The sequence below is a fragment of the Dendrobates tinctorius genome, unplaced genomic scaffold (assembly GCF_039654945.1).
Source record: "Dendrobates tinctorius isolate UK_male_01 unplaced genomic scaffold, ASM3965494v1 ptg000326l, whole genome shotgun sequence".
Taxonomy (NCBI): Eukaryota; Metazoa; Chordata; class Amphibia; order Anura; family Dendrobatidae; genus Dendrobates; species Dendrobates tinctorius.
The window spans coordinates 4531509-4550935 of record NW_027361993.1 but is presented as its reverse complement, the minus strand read 5'-3'; the positions used below and the strand labels follow the sequence as shown (position 1 = coordinate 4550935).

The window sequence follows — 19427 nt, the reverse complement described above, 5'->3', positions numbered from 1 at the left end:
ACTTTTTTAAGTCAAATCCTCAGTGTCATGTCAGGATGGAATTTGACATTTGTATCCTCCATTAGAGTAGCATTAAGGGGTCTATTGGCTTTACTATGGGTCTAAACATTTTGTGTTCATTTGGTAAAGCTGACCGGAACAAAATAATTCTGATACATCCTTCACTCTAGGTTGTACTGAAAAATATTTTCCTTGTAAAACCACAGATTGTATTATCACCCTGTGCAAAATGGCAAGCTCAGCTCAGCTCTGGTCTATCTAGCCGTAATAAACACACATTAACACACAAAAGACAATAATCTTGACCTTTAGATTCAGAATATCACAATGTTTCTCTGACTAATAATCATTTTTAAGACTGTCTGAATCCAACGATTTGATTTATGGGATGCACCTGGTGGTGGCTAGTCTTCCAAGTTCATCCTAAGAAAAAGTTTGTGTAGAACTGGCAACATTCTTCAGTGCAGCTGGCTGACAACACCGGGGTCAGCTTTCATCAAACTTATCAACGGACATTGCATTTTATACGCATGTTGCCTGATTTACCACAAAGCCTCCACAAACGAGATCCAGTGACATAATACAATTATCTTTCAGTTACCAAGCCAAAATCTCATGAATCACTGAGGAAGTGATGCAAGTATGAAATAACCAAGGCCGAGTCTTGTAGAACTTATAACTTTACAGCTAGTAAAAAAAATAAAAAACTATAAAATTCCCATTTTATTTACCTTTTTTCACCTAGACTTGAAGTTTGATTCAACTCGCTATTTGCAATAAAGTTTCGAATTTCTGAGAAGTAGGAATCTTCTTTCTCATCTAAAAGTGCATGGTTTTCTGATTCAGAATTAGGGGATGAGACGCTAGTTCCGTGGTGGTTTCCAATTACTCCTGTGTGCTGACTCACTGGACAGGAAATAGAAAAATAAAATAAAATTAGAAAAAGCTGAGAATTATTAACACAACCGAACAAGTAGAAAGTCGTTAATAAGAAAAATTGTGATTTATTACGAAATATTTTCCAGGAATATGTCATAAAAAATGTCCAGTAATGGACCACCCTAACGTAATGGTATGTGTGAGGCCTGGGAAGGTGACAATCACTCTATGCATCATTTTTGGGCAAGTCACTTCTCATAATCTCTCTTAGGAGGAATAATGAAGTCCACACCTAGGAAGACCTTCCCGGACTAGAAGAAGCTTCAATTCAATTAATTAGGTTTAAAAGACCATGAAGTTATACATGCTGGGAGCACATGAAGGTTGGCTGATTTCAAGCTCACTCCCTACACCGGCGGGTCTAAAAACTATTAGGGTAACCAGGAGTGTAGTGATATTGGGTGCAATGGTAACAGTGACATTTGGTGCCCAGGGGGTCTCAAACACCCTTGAAAATACAGTAATTGTATAAATGGCACAGGGTATGAGGAGTCTTGTTACGAATTTTGCATTCAGGTTCCAATTCTGAGAAATCCAACACTGATGCCATCCACCATTGACAAGCCAATAAAATTCATTAGGGCACTGTAACTGCAAATTTTTCACAATTTTATCCTTCATACCTTGCTACTATCTCATTAATTCATTACCCAGGACTACTGCTTACCTGGAACATTCTCATGTTCATGTTTCTTTAGGTGTCGATCTAGGTTTGTCTGTTGGCCGAAACACCTATTACACAAGTGGCATTTGAAAGGCTTCTCTTTGTTATGTATGTTTCGGACGTGCCGCTGGAGGTTGGAGGAAATGCTAAAAGACCGGTCACAATATTTACACCTGTAAAAAAGCAAAAAAAAAGTAAAATGCCTTTCTGTTTTTTCTTCATATTTTACTATTATATATTACATGACCTGCTAATCCCAGTCACAAGTCCTATCTCTACATCCTATAAAGAAAGCCCCAGCAGAGAGGCTGAAAAGGGGGCTTAATAAAGTAGAACCGCTAGCATTTGGGCTGGGACTGCATTTACAGGCAACAGTAGGACAGTATGCTTGCTATCAACTGTGATTACAAGAGGCAATGAAGTCGGTGATAATTATTTGCAGACTAACGTGCCTTGGCCCTGCCAGGATGTAGATGCAAGAGGTCGTCACTGCCCACATTGTCATCCAGTTGGATCCTTGGTTAGGATTGCAGAAGGGACTTGAATGGATGCTAAAGTCTGATATCAATAAAACTCATTGATCCAAATTGGAAATCTGTCCTAACCATGTAATATACATGGCGAAACGTTGGATATTATCTGTATACACTCATCAGGGAGCATTACATTGTATCAAGCAATCTTCAATCTAATAAATTTGGTGCTGAAGTTCTCTTGATATATTGTTGACACATATCATTTTTGGCGCGAAAATACATGAGAACATTTTCTCTCTTTCACTTAACTGGTGTCTGAATGCCGCCCTGAAACTTTATAGGGATCGGTGCCCCTTGCATTATGCGATTTGCCCACCAACTAAAGAATTAATATGCCAGCAACAGAAATGAAAACTGAGAAGTGCAGTGTACATCTGCAGCTCTCCGCACCCCCAATAATGAAAAATGGCAAAAAAGTAAAAATAACCTGCAGACTGTAACATAAATAGAACGAAAGCGCAGTCACAAATTAAAACATTTTTGGCAGGTAAAACTGGCAGAAAACTGATGTTTTCTTTAATAAAGAAGGGAGGGTTGCTCCCCGCTACCTCACACTTAGATGGCACTTATTCCAGCACATAAAATGGGAGGATAATGATTAATTCCCATCCATTTACTCAAGTCATTCAGTTTGCGTCTTACCATCTACTGTTCTGTTTGCTTAAATGGCGAGAAAGGCATAAATGTTTTGTAAAGCTGACAGGTGTTGGTTTACCGGGTAGATTAAAATCATGTTAAAGACAAATTAATCCTGGCCGGTTCTGATACTTTATCTGAGCTACTTAAGTCTGAGACAGCTGGAGGTGCCGGCATGCCACCTAATAAATTTACGCCCTAGTCCAACAATAACGTCCTTGACCACTTAAATGTCCTGTAACATTTTACTCTGCTGCATAAAAAGATGGAGATTGTGCATGAACTGAACTATTATGGCGACCATGGCACAGGCAACATCCATGAGGAACACAACATTGGTAAAGAAAATAGTAGTAAAAGATTAAGATCCAAGAGGAAATATTTCTCCTTGCAGAGAGTGACATGTCAAGCCTGGCATGCCAAGGTGAAGAAGATTTTAAGCTGCAATACTTCTCTAGGAAATTAAATATGTAAGTTGTCTCTTCAGAGAGGAAGAGGACAAGAACTCTAGTGCCACCTATTGGAGGTAGCAATCCAAAAAGTCAATATTGACTCTTTAACGAGCCTTGCACATGACTTAAGCCCCCGTTACACACTGCGATATCGCTAGCAATATCGCTGTAAAGTCACCGATTTTGTGACGTTATAGCGATATTGCTAGCGATATCGCTGCATGTGATACTTACCTCCGACCGGCTCCCCCGCTGGTTATCGCTGATCGCGCGAGAAGCTGCTGGACCATTCCTCGTCGGCCACTTCCTGCGGCGCTTCCTGCTGTGACGACGTGCGACGCGTGGAGCCAGGCGGGAGGACGCAGGATCGCCGCGTCTGACAGGTAAGTAGCGATCCCCGTCCCCAGCGATGTCGCTGGTGAGATCTGCCTGAGTGGCAGCTCACTAGTGACCACCTAGCGATGCACCAGCGATCCTGACTGCTTCATATCGCTAGTCGGGATCGCTGGTGCATCGCTAGGTGTAACGGTACCCTTAGGATAAAAGCCAATCCAGAATCTCAGTTTGTAGACACTGTGTTTTGGGGTACTGTCGCTCATCAGTGCAGAGTGTGATATCTGGTTTGGCTGTGTGAGAGGCGTCTGACCGGGATCCAAGGGGTAACGTTTCTCCTTGCGGAGAATGACATATCAAATCTGGAATACCAAGATGAGGACACTTTTAAGCCTTGCAATGTTCCTATGGGAAATTAAATATGCAAATTGTCTCTTCAGATAGGATGAGGACTAGAACTCTAGTGCCACCCAATACTAGCCCTGCTCCATTTAGCTCCATATTCCCAAACAAACTCAGGTGTCTTTCTAGTAACACTCAACCCATCCCATAACTTTAACAACACAATCTAAAAAGGTCATTGTCTCCCACAAAATCAATGGACTATGACTCTGCTGCTGTCATCAATATTTCAATCCTTTGATTGCTCGCAGTGTGTTATCGCTACACTCGCTTAAAACAGGGGATGCAAGAGCATGATAGGATTTTTTAATCCCCTAGTCTATGTACATAAACAAGGCTGGCTATATGTTGGCTTGTGCAGAACCTTCTGTCTCCATGATGGTTTTCCATCCAGTGTCGGATCATGCATTACCCAAATAATACTAGGCAACCAGTAAACGAGGATGCGTGGTTGAATCGTGTGCCGCTGCCTTTCCAAATGTGGGATCATTGTGTAAAGTTGAGCTCAGGCCAATGGCGCCCGCCTCAGCATTGATTAGCTGTAAACCCATTTAGGCTCTCCCTGCATTCTAATCAAACAATATAATAATTAAAATGCTAATTTCATGATTATCTTGCCATATAAACCTTCTTCCGATCATCTAATTAATGAGCAAAATGCTCATTCATCGGGTGCAATTATCTTTTGCACAGTGATACAGATAATCATTCTCAGTAGAGCATCATCCTGTGTAAACAGGACTTGCACTACCGAGAAATATGGCAGCCTGTGTGCGCTGAGCAATCAATTACATATTTAGTAGAGCTAGCTTAGTGGGGTTTCTCTGGCTATTAAATGACCACCGATTGGTAAAGGTTTGCTGACTGGCGGTCATATCATGCCGCTAGTCGGTCCGTGTAAACCAACTCTTAGATTTTTACTTTTTCTTTCATTCTCTATTGAACTTTAATCGTTTTTTTCTTCCAACACCAAATCTGCAGAAGCCAAATTTGGACAAAATGTGATAATTCCAACATACACAACATTTAGTGATAACTGCCAGCTAAGATTTCTAACATTTCCCATTAGTCACTCACAGCACATGACCATTTTGTAATTTATTTTTTTATTTTTTGTCTTTTTATATGTTCGTAATAATTGAGCATTCTGAGTTGGCAGACATGAAGGTGAGAAGACCGAGGCAAAAAAAAAAATTATCATTATTATTATTTTTTTTTTTAATTCCTTCTAAGTCATCTCTGAGCGAGACATTTACAAGATGGAACAGACACTCGCATAAACTTTCAAAACAATTAAGCTGACAGTCAGAGTTGTCAGAAAGCAAAAGAAAATCGATGACAATTAAATTGTTCTATAAACCTCGGCTCCCCAGGGAACTAATCCCACCAGAAGTCAGTCTATAGCTGACGTCTTACACAAAATACACATATTACTTTATTCTTGGACAAGCCAAGGGAAATAAATCAATGCTATTGCTAAGATTATGTTGGACCACTTTCTTCTGGATGTGAATATAAAGCATATTTATCATGAAGGGAATCATTTTTGAGGGTGAATCGGTTCTCATGAGACGGCAGCCAATGAAAAGTCTGTGAGCTCGTGACATCATTGAGACACGTTTGATTTATCGGGATATTGTACATTATAGAAGGTTTGTCATCCTATTGTCCCTGTTGCTTTAGTGCATCCATTTGAACGTATGTTCATGATGATCGATGATAACTGCTTAGCCCCACAGTTGTCACAGCCCTAACTTTAATTGCAGCTTTGTTATTTAGTAGTATTAAATTGTAAGACCATTCCTCAAACATTTAACGAAAGTGTATGGCCACTTTACTATAACTTATGGTCTAGTTCCACAGATAAGGATTATTGGGCTACAAGATGCTATATCATGGGTCACAGAATGGTTGGATGCATTTCTGGACATACTAGTGTAAGCCATCGGTCAAAAAACTTTTACTTATACTATAAACAAATGTTGCCATCTCCCACCTGTATGGTTGTTCTCCTGTGTGGGTCCTGAGATGTCTTGTTAAATTTGCAGATCTTGGAAATATTTTGCCACAGTACCTGATAATGAGACAAAAACATTCAATACATGTAATGATGGCCGGACATTGACATCATGAGGATCCACATCCAATGTGGAGATAAGGGTGACCAGATTTGGCAGTTTCTCGATGATTAGCCAGATATTCTCAAGCTCTAGCACCAAGTTAAATTAAAAGGGAATCGGTCAGTAGGATGAACTCTCCTAAGCCGTCTATATGGGCATGCAGGTCATAGGAAGCTGATGTCTTATTCCAGAGAAATGCTACATTGTCTTAATATGTAAAGGAGCTGTTAAGATCTTCGGCCCAGTTGTAGATCTTCCTGAGAATCTGCCTCCAGAGCTTATTTTAAATGAAAGAGGATGTTACCAATGAGTGAAGTGTAGATCAGGATAGCAGACTGTCAGCCATTACATGTCTCACAATGGTAACTCTCCCTTTCATTTAAAATAATCTCTGGAGTCAGATTCTCAGGGAGATCAGTGTCCATCCCATAGATCTTAACAGCTCAATTGCATATTAAGAAAATGTAGATTTTTCTGATCAGATCGTAGATATCAAGGTATCAATTTATTCATCTTTCTATGACCTACATTCCAGTATAGATGGCTTATGGGGGTTGATCCTACTGACAGATTCCCTTTAACGTGAATATGTCACCAGGTTTTTCTACCCCTTCTAAGAGCAGCATGATGTAAGGGCAGAGACCCTGATTGAAAGCAGTGTTACTAGCTGGGTTGCAGTTTTGATAAAGTCATAGTTTTAGCTGCTGAAGATCTACCAGTTCTCTGGATGCTGAGCTCTGTATAACCCCACCCACACCACTGATTGGAAGCTTTCTGTGTACACTGGGCATAGGCAGAAAGCTGTCAATCACTGGTGGGGATGGGTTATACAGAGCATGTCAGCAGGTTTACTAGTCCTCTAATTATAATCTCCTGCTGATAAAACAGATTATTTGATTTTATCAAAACATCAAGCAGCTCAATAAGTGACACGTCAATGGAATCTGGTAGCAGATTCCTTTTAACTGTCAGAATCTTGACAAACAATTCTTTATATAAAACATAATACATTTAAAGGGAACCTAAAGGGTCCATTTCTGAACCAAAACCAAACTTGACATCAATGACTCTTCTTTGCAGTTGCTACCCTGTCTCTATTTTCTTTATTGAGATATTGGCATGAGACAAAATATGGAGGACATTTGTCTATGCCTCCACTGTAATGTTAGCAGGACTATGCATAGTATGCATTTTTAAAAAGGTATTAATGAAAAGGTTACAGGAATATGTCAACAGTTTATGCTATTTAATCTGAGAGCAGCATCATGTAGGGCTGAGACCTGACTTCAGTGAAGTGTCACTTACTAGGCTCTGTATTGCTGTTTCAATAAAATCAGTGTTTTATGAGCAGGAGATTATCACTACAGGACTGGGTGTCTTGTGCCTCCTAATCAATGGCTCTGTGTAACCCCGCCCCCAACACTGATTAGCAGCTTTTTGTCAATGGACGGTATAAACAGAAAGCTTCCAATCAGTGGTGTGGACGGGGTTATACTGGGCTCAGCTTTCTAAGCTCTGCTAGATCTGTGGCAGAGAAAACTGAGATTGCATCAAAATAACAGCACACAAAGCAGCAAGTCACATATCATAGGAATCACAGGCTCTGCCCCTACATTATGATGCTCTTCGATTATATAGAAAAAATCTGGCATCAGATTCCATTAAACATGGCATGGCACTTGCATAGGATTCTGGAGCCATCTAAACGTTGTCCAAATGGAGAGTAAGCTGTTTTACAAACTCATGAATATGCCTGACTCCTAACTGCTCATTTACATATACTTTGCTAATTGGATTATATACAGTATGGGATATGCTTTGAGTACACTATTGATGGGAAGCAACGTCTTTGCACACAATATATTGTGGTTTGGATGCTGAAATAGATGTGACAGATTCCAATGATGGGATTATGAAATGGTCCAATAACCCATTGATACTTATTATATTTATATTATAGGCAACGTTACGTGAGTACATTAATAGGATCATCATGTGCTTAGTACATTACTATTACAATGGCATCTCGTCATGTGTCATGTACCTGCAGGTATAGCGTTCTTTTCCTTTCCGTAAGATTGAATCTGATAACGTTGGGGGAGGAGAGCGAAAGTTGAAAGGATGGTGCGGGAGGGAAGGTAAGGAAGTTCCTGTGTCAGCTTTCAAGTTGGCAAAGCTTTCCAGCTTTTCAGTCATGGACTCAATGGCTGACATCTATATATAATAATGGAGAATATGTTAGAAGACCTGCTAAGAGGAAGAATATTTAAGATTCTTCATTACCTGTTATTTATACAACCATGTTTTTATCAGGAAACAATATATTACTTTTCCGTGAGTTTTTAGACAACTCACCATTTGAAAGACAGTCGGTGCATATATGAGCCTGACAAAACAAGGGGTGATTTGCAACACATCAAGGATGCAAAATCCTAGAGAATCTTAGGAGAAGACTGCAAGCCAAGGATGAACGTTTGTGACAAGTGTCTATCATTCATAATATTCAAAAATGGGGTCAACCATCAAAGCATTTCCTAAATCTCTTTACCCATATAAAAGCGAAGGGGAATCTATGGGAGTCTGATCTGGGCAGGCGCTTGGGGTGATGGGTTCACATTAATCAATTCTGCCTTGGCTATGGTATCTAAATAAAGGAATAGGAAGCCAAAAAAATCCTTGTCTCAGTTGAATGAGAGCCTAAATATTCCTCTGTACCTCTAAAATTCCCAGCATGAGGCGATAAAGACAACAAGATAAGGCTCCTCCTAGTGCAGGTAGAAAGAAATATGTGCTCCATCCTTACTTGAATGAACTTCTTAGTAGAAAGTAAACAAAAAATTTGTTCTGTCGCTTAAAGGGAGTCTGTTAGCACAAAACGACTGTTCAAACCAAGCATAATCGCTCTGTGCACCCTTGGTGTGGCCAAACTGTTGAGTTGACCTTCCCACCTGCTTGTTTGACATCCATCACTGCTTTCGTCTTCTTCTCTTCTTTGAATGACAGCTTTGGCTTTAGAGAAGTTAGAAAAGGGGAAAGATGTAAAATAAATAGGTGGAAGGTGCACGGCCACGCCAAGGGTACACCAATTGCCTGGGCTTTGTTTGAACAGTCATTTTGTGCCTACAGACTCCTTTTAATATTGATATAAATTGGAAATGGAATTTAAGCCTTCGCCTTGCTACATTGTATCCTTCCAGGAAACACAGCGGAGATCCGATAACCGTTCTACAATTCTGTAACCTAATAGTCATTATAAATCTGCGCTTTCTTGGGGAACATAACCTCGGCTTTTACAGTTATAACTTGAAGAAGCTTCTTGCAGATTATATTGCTTTGAGTGGGGGGGGATGAAATACAAGTTTGAACCGAAGCCAAAGAAAAAAGCAAAGAAGACGGTGAGGGAGCGGAAAATCGCAGGAAGCCATACATCAAATACTAGATGGTCTATTGTACAACAAGGGCTGACCTTTTGCACGTTTACAATACATTAAGCTAGACTCTCGGGATGACTGCAGCCAAGATGTTGTTCTACAGAGATATCATTATTAAAAAGCTGTTGTAATTACCAAATATAAATTGTAGCACGCTGGCAGCCATTCATGAACCCTATTAAATACACTAATTAGCCATAAACTGCTTGAATCAATAGATTTATGTTCCTCTGTGTATACAAGCCAAAAAGACCAACAGAAAGCTCAAGTATCAGTTTAGCCCCAAGTGATCACTTCCAAGTCTCCGAGCAGCAAGAGAGGTAGAAAATTAGTTGGAAGAACAAATCCGAATGGCACAGGGCAAGAACTGGAGCTGTGATACTTCACCGATTGACCGGCAGGACGGGGTAAACAGTCACATTACTCACCTTCATAAAAATGTCTCATATAAAGTCTCCAGGGTCTATCTGTTTTCTTTATTAATCTTAACCAGTAAGTATTAGTTAAATCATTGTCTAACCTTGGCACCAAAATCATTAAAGATCCTTAAGGATATCACTATTCTTGACATTGAGCACGCCCAGGCTATTAATTAAATGTATATATCACAGTAAATGTGAACTTTTCCATGTTTAAGTGGCTAATCATAGTACACTGTCACAGTGAAACCAAAATCTCATCATTTAAAGGATTTTTCAATTTTCAGAAGAAACGCTATGCCTAGGAGTAGTTGTTAAAAAACAACAGCAGCAGAAATGCTCTTTACTTCCCCTTCTTTGGTTCTGATATTGACTATCCTACACTGCTCCTGGCGTTTGTTATTGTCTGCAGTGCTGTAATCAAGTTGACAATGCTGCAGCCAATGTGTAAATGGCATGAGCTGCTGAGCTCAATGATTGGTAGCAGTGCTGTCAATGTGACATGAATGCTGTGAACAATAACAGACACCAGGAGCAGTGGTGGAAACTCATCGATCGATCTGGGGAGAGTGAGTAAAGAATAGGATTTTTTTCTTCTTTAAAGAGACCGTGAGTTTCTGAAAATGGAAAACCCCTTTAAAGGGGTTGATCAGTACTATTTTTTACCATTTACCTAAGAACTAACAGGCAAGAAGTTGCTAACTCCATGCTTGCTCAGAACGGTCATCGGCTGTTCCTTCCAGTGATTCAGCTGCTCCATGTCAACAGAGCAGCTCTTCTTCTTGCGTGCTGCTCTGTTGATGGGGCGTGACTGCCTATGTCATGCTGATTGACAGACAACTCCTCACAGTTAGGCAGCAGGGAGTCAGCTGTCAATCAGCATGACATCTGTAGTCACATCCGGTCAACAGAGCAGAGCAGAAGAGAAGCAGCTGCTCTGTCGACGTGACATCAGTAAAAGCCACTGAATCACCAGCAGGAGCAGTCTGTGACTGCTTTGTGTTGGCAGAGATTGGCACAGGGTACAACAGGCAGGTACTTAGCAGCTACCTGCCTGTTCTTACTGACATAATAACCAAAAAAATAGACCTCGATAACCACTTTAAGCTGGCTTCACACTTTAAACACCAACATTCATGGTCCGAGGGCAGTGTCAGGTCCAGACATTTTGAGATGTATTCAGTCTATGAATGTTGGACATGCGGAACCTGCCTTTGCCGTTTTAATTTGCAAGCCCTATTTATTTTCACTTCTTGTAGGATGCTATCATCTGCAGCGTAAAATTGCAAGACTGCTTGAGATAAATATTGCAAAAATGCAATGAGTTAATTTATCAGACATGTATCAAAGCTAAGCTGGTCAGTAAGGAAGCTGAGGAAATTTAGAACCAAGGTCTACCCTGATAGCTACAATACCCTATAGGTGGCGCTACTGTGCTTGAAAAACACTACTGACTACAAGACTATTCCGAAGCCCTGTTTGCTAGTCTCCACTCACTGCTCTCTCATATCAGATCCTTTACAAGTAAATCTCACCACTATTTTAAAGCAGACAAACACAGGATGTTTCTGGCGGGCCCGCTGCCATTATCCAGTCATCTAGAAGGAAAATCACTGGAAGTTATTAACTATAAGTTGGTGGGGATGTGAAACAATGAGGGGTCTATGTTTAGCAGTGAGGTGGGAAATTCTGTGAATTTCCCTAGAAGAATAGCTGGTCCGAAAAAAATTAAATAAATAATAATAATAATTGCAGAACACATTAGAAAAGAATGATGTTAATCGACGTCCTGAAAATGCTTTGTCTTCTAAGGAATGAAGTCACCAAGAAGTTGAGATCTTGCTCACAAATGATCACATGGGTTCAAGGTCATACAGATTACATCATAATCAGCAGTCATGGTTCAAAAGGGTAGCCCTGTACTTTCTAGACTGATGATATTTTATAGGACTGCACTCAGAGTTGTAATTTCATAATGGATGGATTTTTCCAGGTTGCCGACCATTACTACTTCTACTTTGGATGGATCTTGGCTGGATCCACAGAAATATGCGCTGGCTGAAAGTCACCAGATAATTCCCCAGTGCTTTCCATGGGGGAAAACATGATTCGGATATCTGTATGCTTCTATTCCTTTACCCATTGGTGCTAGAGTTGTTGGAGGGGCACCCAATTACCTCCTATTGATAGGGCTAATGTCAATGGTGTTCCATGTATGGTTGGTCAAATAGTTCACCTTTTCCTCCTCGTTCTGATGGGCTTGCAGTTTGAGGATACACATGAGTATATCATTTTTCATCTTATTCTATAATAAATACCAGACAATTTGGCCAAAGAGAACTTTTATACTCTATATGACTACTTTCATTTGTGAAGCGCAAGGTCAACACCGGAGGGTGGGTTTCCTTACAGCCACAAATCACCACTAGTATAAGTATTCACTTTGCAATGGGGGTTATTGAGAGGTAGAAATAATCAATTTACCTGGGGGTGAAAAAGAAGTGGAGATGGTCGTAAATATTTGTCCTTTAATGTCCCCACTGGGTCTGCCACCTTCCGCTTTTCCACCCTGCTGGACAGCAACACATAGGGTTACGTACCCCAAATAATGACAGTAGAGGTAAAACATAACAACAATAATGATAGCACTAAAAAAATGTCTAGTTAAGATTACCCCTTGTGAAATGCCCTCTATGGGCATTATGAGCCAATAAAGGGGCATCCCCCTTTCCATCACCCAGAACAGAAAGCAACTAACATGTATAGGCAACCCATTTATTTAACTGGGTACTGTGCAATATTTAATTTTCCATACAGTTTTACTAGTAGAGTGATCAGTCAACAACCTGCAAACTTTTTTAGGAAAACAAGGTTGTCTAAAGTTAGGAACTCATTTAAAGTGGTTGTCCACTACTTTGATATTGATTACCCGTCTTTAGGATAAGCAGTCAATTATTATTTTTAATGATTTTTATATATAATAAATTATTATTTATTATACTTTCTTACGCAGCGCCATCATATTCCGCAGCACTTTACAGACATTATTATCGCTGTCCCCATTGGGGCTCACAATCTAAATTCCCTCTCAGAATGTCTTTGGAGTGTGCAAGGCTATTGGCATGCCAGAGGGAAATCCACACTAAAATGGGGAGAACATACAAATTCCTTGCAGATGTAGTCATTTGTGGGATTTGAAGTAAGGTGTCAAATTCCACAAGGCTACAGCGCTACTCAGTATCAGAGCAGAGGGGTAGGACGCTCGCCACCCTACCGATCAGCTATCAGCTCCGGTGGTGATGACCAGTTGTAAACAGTGCCGCCAATCTCAGCAATGGCCTGTAAACAGGGCTGAGCTGTCCGGCTTTATAGCCTACTTACATTTGGCTTCCGCCAGCGATAATGCCGTTGATAGCTGAAGGTGTCAGGTGTTGGACCCCTTTCAATGTGATATGGATGTCAAAACATCAATATCAAAGTAATGGACAACAACAGTAAAATAAACTCTGGCGGAGCTGGAGATTCCCATTATCTGTTTTTATGGAGATGTAGTACTGGATTTCCAGGTATTTTCTTGCTGTAGAATTGTCACTGGAACTGGTCTATGTCATTATGTTATAACATTGTGATAAGTGTACATTTAATACATTATTCTATAGGACAAATGAAATTTGCAGTTAAGTAATAGGTCACCATAATTATAGCATTAAAGGCAATTTGTCACCAGATTTTTGCTACGTAATCTGAGAGCAGCATGATGTAGGGACAGAGATCCTAAATCCAACAATGTATCACTTACTGGGCTGCCTACTGTAATTTTCATAAAATTACTATTTTCTCTGCTGTAGATCCAGAGCAGTTTTCTAAATGCTCAACTTTGTTTAGCCCACCCACACCACTTATTGGCAACTTTCTGTGTGCACTGTGCAAAGGCAGAAAACTACCAATTGGTGTTGGGTCGAGGTTACACAAATCAGGAGGCACGAGACACCTAGTTAACTCCTGCTGATAAAACACTGATTTTGCTGAAACTAAAACAAGCAGTCCAGTAAGTGATGCATTACTGGAATCAGCGTATCTGCCCCTACATCATGCAATTCTCAAAATAAATAGCAAATACCTGCTGACAGATTGCCTTTAAGAACATGTTAGAAGATGTCAGCAAAGGGAGCCCTGGTATTGAGGCACTCATCTCTTGGGAGAAAAAATGGGCCATGGATTCTCAAGTGTTTTCAGTCTTTCCCATTGTTGATAATGAGGCCATTTACTTATTGAGATTCCACAACCATGGGCTTTGATGATAAAAGTTAAAGATCTCCGAGTCAACAAACCAAGGTAACACTATGGCCACCGCTAATGACTTCTTCTACATTCTTAAAATGGCCCCGTCATTCAGCTATAGCCTATATGTAATTAATTTGCATCAGTCTTTTATTACCACCCGCATAGTGTTTGAGACATGGTTGAATCTCATCAACTTGAGTTAAAATCTTTGTAGTTGCAAATACTAGATTTGAAATAAATCAATAAATTGTATAAATGAATAAACTCCATATCAAAATTCTCATATGAATTCTAACACGTAACACTGTACAAAAAAATGGTATCATAAATCTTAATATCTCAATCCATCCTACTCATAGAAGGAGTACGCGGCCAGACCAATTGATATGTGATATACTGCAGTTGGATGAGAACATTTCCTGTAATTTAATGAGTTAACATCCTTTCTGTTCTTGGTGGAACCTTAGCTCTTAAAGAGAGTGAAATAATCAGAACTTTCCTTGATATAATGCTCATTTAACTGTTCAACACTAGGTTATATTTAGCAGTGAGACAGAGCATAGACATAGCCGTAATATGTGTCACAAGCAAAGTGGTACGATAAGCCTGAAAACTAGTTCATCAGATGAGTAGAACTCGTATTATTACAATTAGAATTTATATTCAACAACTATAAACAAGAAAAATTTGCTAACCCGATTTACATCCCACAAAATGTTTCGTCAAAAGATAAAGGTATGTTAATACCTGTAAATAGGGTCCATGAAGAAGGGAGAAGGCTTTGCGTAATGAAGAGGTGGCTGTTGGGGAAGAGGAGGTGGATGGATTTTGGAAAGTATTTCACCAGATATGGCTTTTCTGTCCCCATAGATATGGTTTTTACGTGTTTCCCTTGCTCCATTTTGACTGGCTCTACTTCTGTTACCAATGCTGAGGTCCAACGGTTGCTCCTCTCCTGAGGATGGTTGTGCCAAAACCTTAGGTGGTTTTAAGGCCGATGACTTAATCTCTTTTGGTTTGGTCGTGAGATCAAACGGTGATTCCGAGCTTGAGCTGCCAACTTTTTGAAGGTCTCTAGGAGACTTTGGTTCAGCTTTTACCAACAAATTGTGATTCATTGTCCGATCGGTGAAAGCTGGGTATAAAGAATGGGGAAAGTTTGGGAGAAACTGAAAGGGAAACATGGAATGATAGGGGAGAGAACCCATTTTTTTTTCTTGCATCCCCATAAATCCAGGTCCAAAATATTTCTCTGCTATAGAGGCAATAGCTTTAATAGAGTCATTTGCTGCTCCCATAGAAGGAAGTAACTGCTCTTCCGGAGGAGGAAAAAAGGAATGTTGAGAGTAGAAGAAGGGTCTCTCTGTAACATTGTTATTAGAACTACTAGAGACAGAGCTGCTGACAATGTCTTGTTTTTTTTCTATAGGTTTGCTCTTTTCTTTGTTTTTGTCTCTTTCACTATCTACATCACTATCTAAATCGGACCCAGTGCCTGTGGTAGTATCCAGATCAGTCCCCGAGGTTGTGTTGACATCTTCAAAGTCACTTCCATCGGAAAGATCGCTGCTCCTGGACTTATGTTTGTCTATATATGAATTTTCCATACTGTTATCAAATTTTTCCTCCAGTGAAAGTGGCTGGTTACTATTGTTGCTGTTCAAAGATGGAATGAGGGAAAGTTGGGGGTTACCTATTGGACTTGGAAGCTTTGCTTCTCGTGTATGGTTCAAGGGGCTTTTGAGCAGCGGAGAAGGAGGTAATAAAGGTGGCCGGGGATACAACGAAGGAGGAAAAATTCCTGGAAATCCTGGCGCTAAATGTGGAAACGGTGGAGGAGCATGCGAAAATGGCAAACTACCCGGATGTGCCCTGGAAGGAAAATAGTCATTGAAAGCAAGGCTAGAGTGATTCATGTTTGGAGAAGGTTTAGACTTGTCCATCAAAGAGCTAGGTGTCAAGGGCAGACCAGGTCCAAACATTCCTCCGGGATTGTAATGGTTTTTGCCTTCACAGAAGCGCCGATGCTTGTTAAGGGAGGAGGTAGTGCTAAACATCTGTCCACAGTCCTTGCACTTAATCTGTGTACGACAGTCTGCATGCATTCGTTTGTGACGACACAGGTTGGAGAACTGTGTGTATGATTTATGGCAGACCTCACCTGGAACACCAACAGAAACCAAAACAAAAACAATATAAAATAAAAATATATAGACTGCGTGGACATAATCATTAGACACATAAATAATAATTGACATACATTTGTATTTTTTCTTGAATTTTATCATTATCATTAGATATATACAATGTTCCATTATACAGTAAAAAATTGCCTATGGGCATAGGTCAAGTAATTTTTATTATTGCTTTTCGTTTTCTATTTTTTTGCTTGACATCTCCAATCTTTAATCCTGAATATTACACAAAAATTCAAACTAGATAATTTATTATCCAGGATTCTACACAATATATGAAAGCATGACGATTGTTGGTTCACTGCCCAGGATCTGCAGTTGGGAATGGAGGATTAACACACTGTGAAGTTCTAAGTTGGCAATGTACCGTGTCCCAAAAATGACTTTGCTAGCAAAAATTGATGACTATGTTATTATTCTTTATTTTGACTTTAATGGAAATGTCATGGGGCTCTCAGTAGTTGGTCCTGAGGACCAGGAAGAAGAAGAGACAGGCAAATGGCTCCATTGCCAACATCTGGAATGTCTGACTTCTGAGGGGGAAGGAATCTATGTAGGGACACGGTTGAAAAGGTATAGTGGTTTGGCTAAGGAGCAAAATAATAATTTGTGTGTCTGTAAGAACCTAAGGAACACTGAAGATATTCCTGGTAATATTATTGGAAGTCTCAAATGTCTCTGGAGGCAGGTTTTCTAAATAGATGGATGGTTCAAAATCAGGGTCCACCTTTAGAAGACAAAGTCATGATAACATTTCCAGACATTCCACAATTTCAAGTATGTTTGCTATTGTTAGTAAGAATATTTTCTATCTTAGGAGATGAATGAAACATTGATTGAAGAGAAACTGACTGCAAAAAGGTTTACAAAAAGCAGACTATCCCATTCACTAGGAAGACTTGACACTAACGAGGAATGAAGCACAAAGGAAGGAAGCAATTTCAAGGACTGTAGAAATATTGATTTAGAGCCTCATGGTAATCAGAAATTCATAGTGAATGAGAAGTTGTAGTCTAATCGGAATAATGGAGTACAATTATGTAGTACAGTAAGGAATGAGACAGTTAAAATTAATGGCCATGGAACAAAGCACCGAAACATAGATTCAGATGGTAGATCTCCAGTTCTTCAAGATAAACAATTGCCCTAAAGTATCAACATTAATTCCTGCACTGTATACACATCCAAGACTTTCCAAGACCCTCGATAAAAGAGCCCTAAATTCCTTAGCTACAAATTGACCTTAGTGAGGCATCTACCCTAAGCCCACTCTGCGTTCCACTCAGCATATCTCTTTAAGAACTCGATCAAGTAGACAGTTGAATGTATTTAGACTATGTCTCTCCTGGATGACTGCTCAACATCAAAGTCTACTTAACTGAAGGCATGAAATCATAAGCTGTATGCTTTCAAAGGAGATGTTCTATCACAGACTTTTATAGCATATTCATGTCTGATAGACGCGGGTCCCATCACAGGTCTCCATTCTAGAGACAAGTGTGGCTCTCCATCGTGGGTCCAATATCTTTGAGACATTTGTGGTATATCACATGGATATGCCATAAAAGTTGGAAACGCACAAATCCTTTATCAGTGAATTTATATTAAATATCTATCTAGGGTCCAGTTAGGAGAGGGCTTTATATGTGAGAATGTTTGTTCCATTTCCTAAAATGAAGAAACTCAGAGAAAAATATAGTTTAGAGCGGTCATTCTAAAAAGTGATGGCATGATGCTAGGATATGCCATAACTTAATGATTGGTTGGGGCCCAAACACTAAGACTCCCACCGATCCTGAGAAAGGGTCTTAGTGCCGGCTTAGGGATACAATTCTTTGGTTTTTTTTTTGTGCAGTTGCGTGTTGGCTACCCACTGGATGATTGGGAGTGCCGCAGTGCACCCAAAGCTAAGAAGAAGAGGCAGTGCTTCACTTTTTTCATTTGAAGCATTGGTGGGGATTCAATAGGTTATAACAACACTGGTTTTAAAGTAATTGAATATCTTAGAGATATGCCATCACTTTAAAAGATTACTCCATCTTATAAAGTCGAGGGACAAACAATATATCAGCTACTGGCCAAACTGATGTAACGTAGGGCAGTTAAGGTATTTTCCTATTTTGCCTGGCAGGTGGTTCTTAGTTGTCATGGCCTGCACAGTCCTGTGAGTAGAAGGTTTTGGGAAGTGCTGTGCCCGGAGTTACACTTTAAGTTGATCTACATATTAATTATCCTTCAAGAATCCTCTAAAGAAAACCGTAAATTCTAGATACGAGCAAGACAACTTACATATGAAAGGTTTGACAGTACTATGAATGTGCTTATGTTGCTTGAGCCCTGATGAGGTGGCAAAAGTCTTGCCACAGTCAGGACATGCATGCGCCCTGGCTCCAACGTGCTGGGAACGAATGTGTCTCTGGAGGTTACTTGGGTCAGTGAAAACCTAAAAAAAAAAATAGAAATCACATTACATTAAGATGTAAAAATAAATGGAAACATAGGCTCAAATCATATACAGTGCTCAATAACTGAACGTATAAAGAGAACACACTATGACCTACTGCAGAGAAGAATTTCTTCCAAATTCTTTATTATTCTTTAGATTGAGAACAATGGTTTTTTAGCTACAGGGTGATAAATCTGGCTCTAGAATAACATATCACTTGGAACACAAGGGTAAAACCAAGAGCTGAATAATACATAGACGATGCTTTGACTAGATCGACTTCTGAATGTCCAAATATTTTTCCCTAAAGGGAACATTCCAGTTGTGGATTTGCATTTAAGTTAATTACGGGACTCTGGCAGAACACTCGGACTCAATGATATAAATGTTATAAGTTCGATGGAAGGGGCTTTCTGAATTCAAATAATGGAAAATGAATAATATTATAAGTTTTTATTAAATATGCTTATTTTGTACTGCTGGTATTAAAAGTGTTGAAGAATGAAGACCCAAAACATTGGGTGTTTCCATTGCGTTTGGACATAAAAAAATTATTTTCTTTGTAAAATA

The 19427-nt window shown here is 39.7% G+C and overlaps 1 protein-coding gene across 5 annotated transcripts in view; it reads right to left on the bottom strand.

Annotated features, from left to right (window-relative positions):
- The window catches only part of PRDM16 (PR/SET domain 16), an 842524-nt gene that overhangs the window by 22056 nt on the left and 801041 nt on the right, over window positions 1-19427 (bottom strand). For all 5 annotated transcript variants that reach the window (XM_073561698.1, XM_073561695.1, XM_073561694.1 and 2 more), the window contains 7 exons: window positions 18701-18854; window positions 14964-16377; window positions 12417-12504; window positions 8127-8296; window positions 5959-6036; window positions 1607-1776; window positions 732-906 (listed from right to left, as the gene is read on the bottom strand). In XM_073561698.1, coding sequence (XP_073417799.1) covers window positions 732-906; window positions 1607-1776; window positions 5959-6036; window positions 8127-8296; window positions 12417-12504; window positions 14964-16377; window positions 18701-18854 — 2249 coding nt within the window. The remainder of the gene's footprint in view (window positions 1-731; window positions 907-1606; window positions 1777-5958; window positions 6037-8126; window positions 8297-12416; window positions 12505-14963; window positions 16378-18700; window positions 18855-19427) is intronic.